The sequence below is a fragment of the Lutra lutra genome, chromosome 17 (genome assembly GCF_902655055.1).
Source record: "Lutra lutra chromosome 17, mLutLut1.2, whole genome shotgun sequence".
Lineage (NCBI taxonomy): Eukaryota > Metazoa > Chordata > Mammalia > Carnivora > Mustelidae > Lutra > Lutra lutra.
Window position 1 is genome coordinate 48344403 of NC_062294.1, and position 12516 is coordinate 48356918.

General features: G+C 51.5%; 1 protein-coding gene across 1 annotated transcript; it reads right to left on the reverse strand.

Moving 5' to 3' along the window:
• Positions 1–5821: 5821 nt before the first annotated feature.
• LYPD3 (LY6/PLAUR domain containing 3) lies at positions 5822–11063 on the reverse strand. Its single transcript, XM_047711604.1, has 5 exons — positions 9850–11063; positions 9148–9279; positions 8195–8365; positions 7713–7874; positions 5822–6841 (listed from the first exon to the last, which is right to left on the reverse strand). The coding sequence occupies exons 1-5, from the start codon at positions 9932–9934 to the stop codon at positions 6354–6356; spliced, it is 1038 nt and encodes a 345-aa protein (XP_047567560.1). The 5' UTR covers positions 9935–11063; the 3' UTR covers positions 5822–6353.
• Between the last annotated feature and the right edge of the window lie 1453 nt (positions 11064–12516).

Genomic DNA, 12516 nt, shown 5'->3' on the forward strand with positions numbered 1-12516 from the left:
GCCGGAGCGGCTCACAGGACTCAGAAACATTTTACTTACTACATCACCGGTTTATTATAAAAAGATATAACTCAGAACAGCCAGATGGAAGAGACGCATAGGGTGAGGTACGGGGGAGCCTCCATGCTCTCCGAGTGTAACTAGGCCCCAATCTCCCGGAGATCACCGACTCAGAAGGTCTTCAAATATCCCATCCTTTCAGGTTTTTACAGAGGATCTCACTGCATAGGTAAGACTGATTACATCACTGGCTACCAGGGACTGATTGGATCCCCTGCCCCTCTCCCTTCCCAGGTGCTCAGACCTCTCAGACCAGGTGGGAATGAAAGTTCCAACCCTCTAATCACCTGACCGGTTCCCCAGGCAACCAGCCCCCACCCGGCGGCCCCCCTCATTACCATAAAATCAGGTGTGATGGAAAGGGGTTTGTTATGAATATGAAGACACTTTGATTGCTCTTATCATTCAGGAAATTTCACAGGTTTTAGGAGCTCTGTGCCAGAGACCGGCCAACGACCACATATATATTTCTTATCATAAATCAAACTATCACAGCATCTATTATTGGCTCTTGCCTGAGTCAGTTATTCTCATGAAGGTTCCCAAATGGTGAGTTCTGATTCCACCACGCCCTCCATGGTCACGAGTTGACCTGTGACTGCAAGAAAGAGCTTTCACTTATTTACTTATTTATTGACTTACACCCTTTTTTAAAAAAGATTTTATTTATTTATTTTGAGGGTGGGGCAGGGTGGGGAAGCAGAGGGAGAGGGAGAAGCAGACTGCGCTGAGCATGGATCCGGACACAGGGCTCGATCTCGAGACCCTGAGATCATGACTTGAGCTGAAATCAAGAGTCTGATGCATAACCAACTGAGCCACCCAGGTGTCCCAAATAATTCACACACTTAATATCACTATGTAGTCATGGATTCCTGCTTATTCAATGGGTTATAATCCTTCACTATCATTTAGCTTGGTGCTCAACTTGCCCCAGATTCGGTCACAGAGAGCCCCTTTCAGATGTGTCCTTTTGACACAGCCCCACCATTCCTGGACTATTTTCTTACTTTGCAGGTCACGTCTGTTTTAAAGATGAAGAAACTGAGGCACAGAGGACTTGAATAACTTGCCACCTCAGACTGATGGTAGCCACAGGACCAAGATTTGAAGGCCAGCGCTGTGGATCCAGAAACTAAGCTCTTACCAACTCAACCACAGGGCGTCTTCACCGGGGCCCAAACCATCATTTCTTGTTCGCGGCTGGATCCCCACCACTCAGCATGATGCTTGACCCATGGAACACGTTAAATAAAAATTATGAAGGGGTGAGTCTGCTTGTCTCCCTCGCCCTCTGCCCCTCCCCCACCCACGTGCATGCACTCTCTCTCTCTCTCTCTCAAATAAATAACTTTTTAAAAAAAATGTATGAGGGGCACCTGGGTGGCTCAGTGGGTTAAAGCCTCTGCCTTCGGCTCGGGTCATGATCCCAGGGTCCTGGGATCGAGCCCCGCGTCGGGCTCTCTGCTCAGCGGGGAGCTTGCTTCCCTCTCTCTCTGTCTCTGCCTGCCTCTCTGCCTACTTGTGGCCTCTGTCTGTCAAAAAAAAAAAATGTATGAAATGAGGGTGCCTGGGTGGCTCAGTGGGTTAAGCCTCTGCCTTTGGCTCAGGTAATGATCCCAGGGTCCTAGGATTGAGCTCCGCTTAGGGCTCTCTGCTTGGCAGGGAGCCTGTTTCCCCCTCTCTCTCTGTCTGCCTTTCTGCCTACTTGTGATCTCTGTCAAATAAATAAATAAAATCTTTTTTAAAAATGTATGAAATGAATAACTGAATGAATGAATGACCCATCTGTCATATCCCTCAGGTCCTAATTTCCCTCCTTTCTGACGCTAAATCCATTCTGAATGGACATTCTCTCTTGCATGCATGCTCGAGCCCCCAGCTTTGTCCTACTGACAAGGCAATCTGGCAATATCCCCCATTTCCATCTGCTACTGCCTAAACCCGTGCAAGTAACCAAAGCTGGAGAAAAATCACACAACCCTGCTGGAAAGTCTTACTTTAAATTCATGACTCATAACCTCCAGTGGGCCCTTGATTCCGCCTAGAAGTCAGCCTACACAGTCAAGTCCATTCCCTTGCCCGCACTCTGATTTCACACCTTCTCAGCTCCCCACAAAGCAACTCCTGTTACCCCCTAACATCAAGCAAGTGGGGAACAACGCAACATGACTAGTATTCAGGGAGATGCACCCCAAAACCACCACGAGATACAACCCATCTACAGATGGGATAACTTTTAGAAGACCTCCAGATGACACCATAGGCGGATGAGAATGTGGAATGACAGGAATTCTTATTCATTAGCAGGACTGCGAAACAGTGCAACCGGTTTTCAAGAGGGTCTGGTAGTTTCTTCCGAAGGTGACCACACACCCATCCTCTGACACAGTGGTTCTCCTGCTGAGAGTTGGCACACGAGCCATGAAAGCTTATGTCCATAAAAGCAAGTGGACAAGAATATTCATAGCGGGCTTTATCCATAATAGCCCCAAGCTGGAAACAGCACAGGTGTCCGTCAGTAAAAGAATAAACAAACAACCATGATATTCCACATTCTGTGGAGTGAAAGAAGACTTACACAAATGAGGAAATGCTGTATATTTCTGCTTATGGAAATTTCTTTTTTTTTAAAGATTTTATTTATTTATTTGACAGACAGAGATCACAATTAGGCAGAGAAGCACGCAGAGAGAGAGGAGGAAACAGGTTCCCTGCTGAGCAGAAAGCCTGATGCGGGGCTCAATCCCAGGACCCTGGGATCATGACCTGAGCAGAAGGCAGAAGCTTTAACCCACTGAGCCACCCAGGTGCCCCATCTGCTTATGCAAATTTCTAAAGATTCAGATGTTGAGTATTTGAACCGTAGCTAGTGTGCGCTGAAATGTGATATAAGCATAAAATACACAAGGGATTCCAGAGTCTGAGTACAAAACCCCCATAAAATAGCTCATTAATAATGGTTTTACATAGATTACTTTTTAAATGATAATGTTTGTATATATGAGGTTAAAATACGTTATTAAAATTAACCACACTCATGGGATGCCTGGCTGGCATGCAACTTGTTGGGTTTTTTTTTTTTTTCCTGAAGATTTAATTTATTTGAGAGAGACAGCATGCACGAGAGAGCACAAGCAGGGGGAGAGGCAGAGGGAGAAGTAGAAACAGGCTCCTGACTGAGCAGGGAGCCCAATGCGGGGCTTGATCCCAGGACCCCAGGGTCCCCCTGAGCTGAAGGCAGATGCTTAACCGACTGAGGCACCCAGGCACCCCAGAGCATGTAACTCTTGATCTGGGATTCAGGGCCTATATTGGATCTGGAACCTACTTCATCAAAAAAAAAAAAAAAAAATTGGAGGGGCACCTGGGTGGCTCAGTGGGTTAAAGCCTCTGCCTTCGGCTCAGGTCATGATCTCGGGGTCCTGGGATCGAGCCCTACATTGGGATCTCTGCTGGGCGGGGAGCCTGCTTCCCCCTCTCTCTTTGCCTGCTTCTCTGCCTACTTGTGATCTCTGTCTGTAAAATAAATAGTCTTTAAAAAAATTTTTTTAACTTTATAAATAAGATTAAAGCAAAAACTGCTTACGTTTCTAACATCTTACTGTAGCACTGTCTAACTTCTAGAACCACTCAAGGTTTATCTGATTCCCAGGGGGAATGTAGCTTTGTATATCCTGCTATTTATTACTGATTGGGGGCCCGATTCTATAAGGTTTAGATTTAACTTTGCAAATGATAAGAAGATTGATAAACTGCAAAGATTCTTCTCTGGGAAGATGCAAATGATTTCAGATGTGCATGGTTTCTTCCCAGTAGACAACAGAACCCCAACAACACTGGACTTGATGACATTAGGGGTGCTGGAGGGGCTCTGGAGAGGCCAGTACTCCTGCTGACCTCAACTCAGCCGAAACGAAGAGCAGTGGAGTTTTAAAAAGGTGGGGTGAGGCGAAGATCTTAGGTTATCTGTGTTTACTAATTGGCTTTCCCCAAAGGAAAAGAAAACTTGCTTGCATCTCTGTGATAGGAGGCCGTTTAACAACTTGGACGAAGGCGCCCGCAGCCGCAGCCGTGAGGCTGGCATCTTGCTGGGGAAACTGGGAGGCAGGAATGCGAGGTCCTTTGATATGTACATTTCAAAGAGCTGGCTCCCAGGTCCTAGAGAAAGGCATTTTCTGGGCTCTAAAACTAGCAGGAGGCTTTTAAGGACAGTTATATACATCTCAAAGGACCAGAGAAAGAATTTATAATGACAAGTTTTCCAAAGTGAATGCTCTAAGAAAAGCGAGGTTGGGGCTTCTGTGGTTAGGCCATCTGGATTCTGGAAGGGCCCAGGGTAAGAGGGAGGTCAGGGGTTCAAAAGCAGAGAGAAGTCTATCTCAAGTTTAGTCAAGCTGAGGGAAAAGTTATGGCCATTTTGGTCACCCTCTGAAAAGGCAGTCCGCTGGGGTTCATATATATATATTTTTAAAGATTTTATTTATTTATTTGACAGAGAGAGATCACAAGCAGGCAGAGAGGCAGGCAGAGAGAGAGGAGGAAGCAGGCTCCCCGCTGAGCAGAGAGCCCGATGTGGGGCTCGATCCCAGGACCCTGAGATCACGACCCGAGCCGAAGGCAGCGGCTCAACCCACTGAGCCACCCAGGCGCCCCAGTCCACTGGGGTTCAAATCTGGGTTCCCATGCTTATTAGCTGGGTGACCTGGGGCAAGTTTCTCAACCTCTCTGGGTCTGGTTTCTTCATCTTATTAAATGCAGATGATTAATACTTACCTCATAGGATGGCTGTATAAATTAAGTACATTAATCCAGGTACAGTACACAAAACAGAACCCGATACACGGATTACTTGCTGTGGGTAAATTACTTTACCGTTCTGAGCCTCAGTTTCCCCAATCATCCCATCTGAGAATGTATATGGAAAATTAAATGTGACTCCGGCTGCAAACACCCTCAGTACAGGGCTGGTATGTGGTAAGACTTTTAAAAGGGTGCCTGTGTGGCTCAGTCGGTTGAGTGTCTGCCTTTGGCTCAGGTCATCATCTCAGAGTCCTGGGATCAAGCCCCGCATCAGGCTCTCTGCTCGGCAGGGAGCTTGCTTCCTCCTCTCTCTCTCTCTCTCTCTCTCTCTGCCTGACTCTCTGCCTACTTGTGATCTCTGTCAAATAAATAAATAAAATCTTAAAAAAAAAAAGCAGCATCTGCCAAACAGATGACAAGGTGGGTGGGAGCTGGGGATGGTGTACAAGCCATGAAACAAAGCCCCCTTCCACTCCCAAATGTTGCTAAGAGCCCCATTCACCCTCGTCACCACCTAGTGGTTTCACGGGGCAGCCCCCTCACCAGTGGGATCACCACAAGCTGGCTAAACCCTAGGAGATGAAAGCAGTTCAAACCTCAACTTCCCCCAGGGCTGTGGTTCTAGATCTCAGCTTCTCTGTTAAAGGTCTTGGTATGGGGCGCCTGGGTGGCTCAGTGGCTTAGGGCCTCTGACTCCGGCTCGGGTCATGATCCCAGGGTCCTGGGATTGAGCCCCGCATCAGGCTCTCTGCTCCGCAGGGAGCCTGCTTCCTCCTCTCTCTCTCTCTGCCTCTCTGCCTACTTGTCATCTCTGTCAAATAAATAAATAAAATATTTTTAAAAAAATAAAATAAAGGTCTTGGCATTCCTGCCCTAGCTCAGCTACGAGGTTACAGTGAGAGGTTAGCATAAGAAATGAGTCCTTCAAAACACTATACAAAGGAACCAAACTTTTATTGAGACCTTTCTGTGCCAGAAGCTGATCACACAGGGGCATAAGGCACGGACCAGTCCCTGCCCTTGAGGAGCTCACAGTCTAGTAAGGATGTCAGACGCCCAAACGATTGCCACAGAGATGGGGGGCAGGGGCAGCAGCCAAACAGAGGAACACATGAGTACCCTGCTCTACCCCCCATATTCCAGATTGGCTGTAAGAAGGCAAAGAGGAAGCTTATCATTGTTTCTCCCATTTTCCCTAAGACAGTCCTGACTTTTCTCGGTCCTAGGCACCATGAGGACAGGAAAGAGAGACAGAGATGAGGGAGATGCATTTGCTGCCTTCAAAAAGCTGCGACACCCTGGCAGGATATAGACAACGGTAACTTTATTTCCCAAAGCCGCAAACCAGTGCAGCAGAAGCTGGGGAGAGTGGGGAAGATTGGAAGAACGGGGGCTGGGCCAGCCCAGTCCAGTCCGGGAAAGGGAAGTAGTGAGAAGAGAGGGCGCCCAGGGCCAGGGAGTAGGGCAAGATGGTTTCTAGATGGAAAAACTCAGAGTAAGTTGCCAGCAGCCACAGCCAACAGAGGGACCACCAGCCCAATGAAGGGAGTCACAGAGCCTTTACTATAGGCCACACCTTTTGTAGGGTGATGCCCCATATTACTTCGGTCCTGGTGGCCAGGGGCGCCTCCAGCCAAGCTAGATTCCTCTTTCCGGGAGGTCTCTGGATGTACTTCCTGTGGAGAAGTCTGGCTGGCTGGGGCTGAGGTGGGCTTGCTGGTAGAGACGAGTGTGGTTGGGGCTGGGGTAGAAGTAGTGACGGAGGTGGTTGTGGCCAGAGTGGTGGGCTTAGGAGCGGGCAGCAGAACAAGGGGTGGGATTCGAGGAGAGAAAAAGGTCTTGTTGTGGAGATCCGAGTTACAGCGGGACCCCTGGCAGCAGGAGCCACTGAGTGTGAACCCTGGGCCTGTCACCACATCCCGGGTGCAGAACTCGTCCTGGACACAGCCCCGAACAGGCAAGGTTACAGTCACATTTGCTGCAGGAGGGAGACACAGGTGGGTGGGTGGTGGGAGGGTTGCAGAGCCAGAAGGAAATTTCGGGGCAAGACAAGGGCAAAAACCCCTAATACAGGGGACAGAAGGGCTCTGCATCCATTAATCCAAAGTCTCAATTCAGGCCCCACTTCCAGAAACTCTGTCCCATTGTCTCTGGCACATGGTGAACCCCGTTTCCCACTTTTGAGAAGAAAAGTGGGTAGGATGAACTACAAGTACCACAATATCTTGGGAGAAAAGCTGGGAAAGTATGGACCTGGATACACCTCTCATAAGACCAAAGAGCCCGACAAACTTTCCCTACATCCCTCTCTTCATTTTTTTCCGACTTTCTCCCTTTCACCCCCACCCCTGCCAAAATCAGTCTTAAGAGTTCAGAACAACATCTCCCATAATGCACCTGGCAGAAGAGGCGTTTGAAGAACACCCCTCAGGGTTCCTTGAGGCAGAGGCCAGGAGGATGAACTACCTCTCTCCTAAGTGGTTAGGTGGGCGGCCCTAACCTAAACCCTAACCTAAACCCAGCCGTTTTAAGGAACCGGAGCTAGAGTCCCTGCAATCTAGAAGCTTACATTTCCCATAGCGCATCGTCCCATTCTGCACCTGGCAGGCCTCTATCGAGATGTATTTCCAAAAAAGACTCTAGGACAAAAGCATCCGTACCCCCACACGACGTCGGGAATAGAGCTGCATTTCTCCTGCCGCTCTAGGCTAAGGCGAGAACTTAGGCCTACAGTTTCCAGAACGTGCTGGAGGTGGGGGAACTCTCTGGGGAAAGGGCTACCCACCGCCCGTGAGGCCTCAGAGAGGCTACCACAACTCCCGCTGACCCCGTGCTCCCCACTCGCTCACCTGCCGTCAGGGTGACGTTACCGTCGAAGCAGCCCTTGTAGACGCGGTCGCTGGCGTTGTAGCAGCTCACGACAGGCGGCGCCGTACCCTGGCACGCCTCGCGGCTCAGCCCCACGCAGCTGTAGCACTCGGCACCGTTGGGCTGGTACGCACTCTCATTGCCTGCGAAGAGAGCGGGTTGGAGGGAAGGGGTCCAGAAGGCTCCGGAAGCCCAGCGCAGCCCGAGGGTCCCTGCAGCCTAGGTCTCCGCCCCTAGCTCCGCCCAGAGCGAGGCCCGCCCCCACCTGTCGCCCCTCTCCTCCCGCATAGCCCCTCCCCTAGCGTCCCTCCCCAAGCGGCCTACAGCGACGAAGCCCCGTCTTCCGCCGCGTGACCCCGCCCCAAGCACGTGCCGAGTTCTCCCGCCTCCAGGTTGGGATCACCCTAGTGGCTCAGCGGCGGTGTGGCTCCGCCCCCGAGCCTAGGGCCCCGCCCCCACCTACCTGCGGGGTTCAGCGCTCGGGACGTGAGGTTGAGTTTGGTGTTGCAGCGGTCCTGGGAGCACTGCTGCAGCTGGATGAAGGCCAGTAGCCCGTGAAGGTCCAGGCCGCGGTCATTCTTGCCCGTGAGTCCCGAACCGCAGCCCCGCACTGCCACGGAGAACTGCCCGTGGACTGCGGAGAGGGGAGGGGGCGGGGTCAGGGGCGGGGCTATGGGCGGGGCCTCGAGTGGACCCGACCACCACCACCAGAAGAGAGCAGAGCCAGGGTCGAAGGGCCGGGGCCTCAGAAAGCCGATCGCAGGGGAAGGAACGACAGAAGGAGGGGCAGATCCTCAAAGAGCTGAGCCCGGAGGGAACAGACAGGCGGACGGACAAAACTGAGAGGGAAGGCCCAAGAGTGCAGTAGGACGGGGCCGGGCGATAGAGGGATGGAACCGCACAAAGAATCTTAAGAAGGAACTGGGAGACTGACAGAAGGGGCACAGGAGCAGAGACAGGTGGGACCTCCCAGGAGCTGTAGCCTCAGATGGGGGCTGGATTCCCCTCGGGGGTGGGTTATTGGGGGGCAGCCTCAGTCTAGGGAACCTAGGAGGAGACCTGTGGAGGGGTCTGCTTCGTCACGGGCCTACCGGGATAGAGGGTTCTGGCAGGGACAGGGTGAGTAGGGAAGTCTCGGGGGGTAGTGGGGGGGACAAGGCGGAAATGGATAGGGTGTGCCCTCGAAGGGGACTGGGTCCCAAATCCGGGCTCTCCCGGATCACCCCACTCAGGTAGCACCTGTCAGCCCCGCGCCCTAACGGCGTGATTGTGTTAAAGGGCTCCAGCCAGGCTGAAAGGGATGCATGCAGGGCGTTGAATGGATGTGGACAAATTCAGAAGGGGCGGGACAAAAGGAGGCGGGGCCTGGCTTGTGGAGCTTGAACAGGTACGAATGGACCAGAGGGCCCCACTCACTGGTCTCCACCGCCCCCATGGCCTCTGTGCAGACGTCCACGCCCGGCGCGCACTTCACTGTCTTGGTCTTCTGCGGAGAGCATCCGTCATCTGCTTTCTGCACGCAGCTGTAGCATTCCAGGGCCTGCGCTCCTGGGGATGCCGGGCCCAGTAGAACTAAGGGATCCCTACTGAAGCCTTCTCCCAGAAAGGAGAAATAGTCCTTCCCATGCCCTCTGTCTCCGGGATGGGACAATGCTGTTGCCCACCGTTTTCCAGGACAGGAGTAAGGAAAACCTCCCCACCAATCTGGTGCCCCTCTCCTTCAAAGCCTCCTATGCCTGCAGTGGGAACATCCTTCCCACAGCCCCTTATGCTCCAAATGGGGGATCCCTGCTATGGATGGGAGGGACACCTCCCCACAGTTCCTTGTTCATGGTAGCAGAACTCTTCCTACAGTCCAGGCGACTCAGCGAGGGATCCCTTCCCACTGCCCCTTCTGCCCAGGGCAGGGGGTCCTTCCCACAGCTCACATCTGCTCAGGATGGAAGAACTTCCCCCCAGGGAGGAATCCTCCCCATAGTCCCTCTGCCCAAAGTAGGGGATCTCTCCTACAGCCCCTTCTGCTCAGGATGGAAGATTGTCCCCACAGCTCTCCCTGTAGGAGACAGCTCCTTCCTAGGGCCCCTACTGTACCCTATCCATCCCCTCCAGCAGACCCACCTCCTCCAAGAAGGAGCATCAACAGGACCAGCCAGCCCGTAGTCCGGATCACTGCCTGGGCGCCTGCTTTCCTGGCAGGGTCCATGGCTCCGTCCTGCTCCCTCAGCGTTCCCCCTGGGTGTGCCGCCTCCCAACCTGGGCCCTCTTACCTGAGCCCGGGATGAGTAACCTCCCCCCAGGCAACCCTGGCCTTGCCCAACCAGGCCAAATCAGCGTCCGCAGTGGGGCGGGGCGCCCGCCCCTGGGTGCGTCACCCACAGCTGCTGAAGAGGGAAGGGGGGGGGGGAGTCAAGGTTCCCTGACAGTTCCCAGGAGAAAGTCTGTGTTTGGGGGGGTGACAGGAGAGGGAAAAGCACTGAGGCTCAGAATGGGAAAAGGGTCTACTCGACATGCAGCACTCCAGAAATATGTAATGAGTACCTAACCGTGGGCAAGCTTTGGTTTGGGCGACTGTTGGAGGTTAAGACCGAACCGGTGCCTGTCCTCATGGAGCTCACTGTCTGATGGGGGAGACAGATATTAATTAAGTAATCACACAAACTGTTATACGCAACTGGAACAATGAAGGGAAAAGTGTAGGGAGCTCTGAGGAGGTATGGAGTCTAGGGGTGGGGGCTGGTTGGTCAGTGAAGCTTGCCAGAAAGTGTCGTTTAAGCTGTGGTTCAAAGGCGGGGGTGGGGGGGTGTACAGAGCTCCCTTACAAAGCAGAGGGAACTCAGAGGACAAAGAAGAGGAAGGTAGACACTGAGGCCGAAAAGCCAGGCAGGGGCTAGAACGGCCACATCATTACAGGCCCTGTGAAGAGATTTCAGTGAATTCTGAGAAGAGTGGATAAATCTTAAGAGGGTCTCAATCTCCCGGGACAGGGAGAGGATACAATCAGACTTACTTTTTAATATGATCAAAACCTGGAAACAAATGCAAATATCCATCAAGAAGGGAACAGAAAAAGAATGAGTGGGTCACTCACCCCATGGGATATCACTCAGCAGTGAGAAAACAAGCCAACCACTGGTGTCTGCAGCCCCATGGATGAATCTTGAAAACTTTATGTAGAGCTCAAGAAGCCTTACACAAATAAAACATACTGTGTAACTCTGCTGACATGAAGTTCTAGAACAGAACAGGGATTCCATCGTCCCAAAGGAGCAATGGTGATGAGCCCCACTCTCTTTCTCCAGGCAGTAGTTACACGTGTGTGCAAATCTGTAAAGAATTACCCAGCTGGGGACACCTGGGCCTGGGCAGCTCAGTGGGTTAAGCGGCTGCCTTCGGCTCAGGTCATGATCCCACCGTCCCGGGATCAAGTCCCACATCTGACTCCTTGCTCAGCAGGAAGCCTGCTTCTCCCCCTGCTTGTGCTCATGCACGCTCGCACTCTCTCTCTCTGATAAATAAATAAATAAAATCTTAAAAAAAAGAATTACCCAGCTGTATACTTATATACTAAATGTACATTATACTTAAAAAAAAAAAAAGGGAAAGAGAGAGAGTAAAAAAAGAAAGGATGTCACTGTGTCCTCTGTGGAAGGAGCGAGAAAGCCGGGAGACCAGTGAGGGAGCTGGGCAGTCTTACAGGTAAAGAAGAAAAGCAGCCCCTGACATCAGAGAGTTGGTGAGGCACCCACACTGAGGCCGTGGGGTTCTGTTACACACCAACACCAACACAGAACACCCACCCCAGACAGAGCCACACCAAGATGTGCTGGAGGGGGACACGCCGAGAACCACAGCAGGACCACATCTGAATTCAGAAGCAAGAACATCATGCAAACCGCAAAATGACTAAGCATCCCCATATCCAGGCTCATATAAGTGACTGCCTATGTTATGTTATACTAAGTTATATTATAGTATTTATATAGATTATGTTTATTATGTAATAATATTTATATTATTATACTATATTATATCATTATATAAGTTACATCTCTAACTTTGCTTTGTTTCTCCTGGCTCATAGATAAGGTTTATCTATGCTGGGGGAAAAAGAGCGGCTGTGTTCATAAAGATATTATCTATTCCCCAGACCCCGTTGGGCACCCCGATTCCCAATAATGAGTAGCACCTCAGTCATATAGGTGACGTCACTTGGCATCATGCTGAGACTCCCAGAGAGAAAGTGAATGACTACTTGTGAAGTCATCCGGCACTGGCCCCTGCCTTCCAGCCTTCCAGCCTTAAAATCCCAGCCCCACTTAGGGTTTTCTGTGTGACACCGAGGAAGTGTCTTCACCTCTCTGAGCCTCTGAGAGATCTGTTTTATAATAAAGGAAGGAGTGGCAAAGCATCAACTCTGAAATCGGACAGACTGAAATTTTAATCCTGCCTTTGCCCTCCTCTTGCTGTGTGACCTCAAGCAAGTGGGACTCCCTCTCTGAACTTCAGCTGCTGCCTTTGCCACAAGGACCCCAAAACCCCTACCTCCTGAGAGATGGAGGGAGGCAGGGTAATAATACTGTAACTATTGTGTGTTGACGAGCAGAGGCCCTGCAGGCCCCAGCTGCGTGGGAGAGTTTCAGGGAGGAACCCCAACTAGCAAGACCAGAAGAACTAGGATCTTGGGAGGGAGTGGTACCTAGGGTGGGGAGTCTCCTCTTGCTCAGGCCTGCCTGGATCCTGGGTGCTGACCCCCACCTGGCCCAGGCCCAGAGAGCAGAGGGAGGG

Coding starts and splice junctions, on each gene's coding strand:
- LYPD3 (XM_047711604.1), bottom strand. CDS start 9,934: ATGGACCCTGCCAGGAAAGCAGGCGCCCAGGCAGTGATCCGGACTACG. Junction 9,280..9,849: donor GATGCTCCTTCTTGGAGGAG/GTGGGTCTGCTG, acceptor CGGCATCCCCAG/GAGCGCAGGCCCTGGAATGC. Junction 8,366..9,147: donor CATGGGGGCGGTGGAGACCA/GTGAGTGGGGCC, acceptor CCCTCTCCGCAG/TCCACGGGCAGTTCTCCGTG.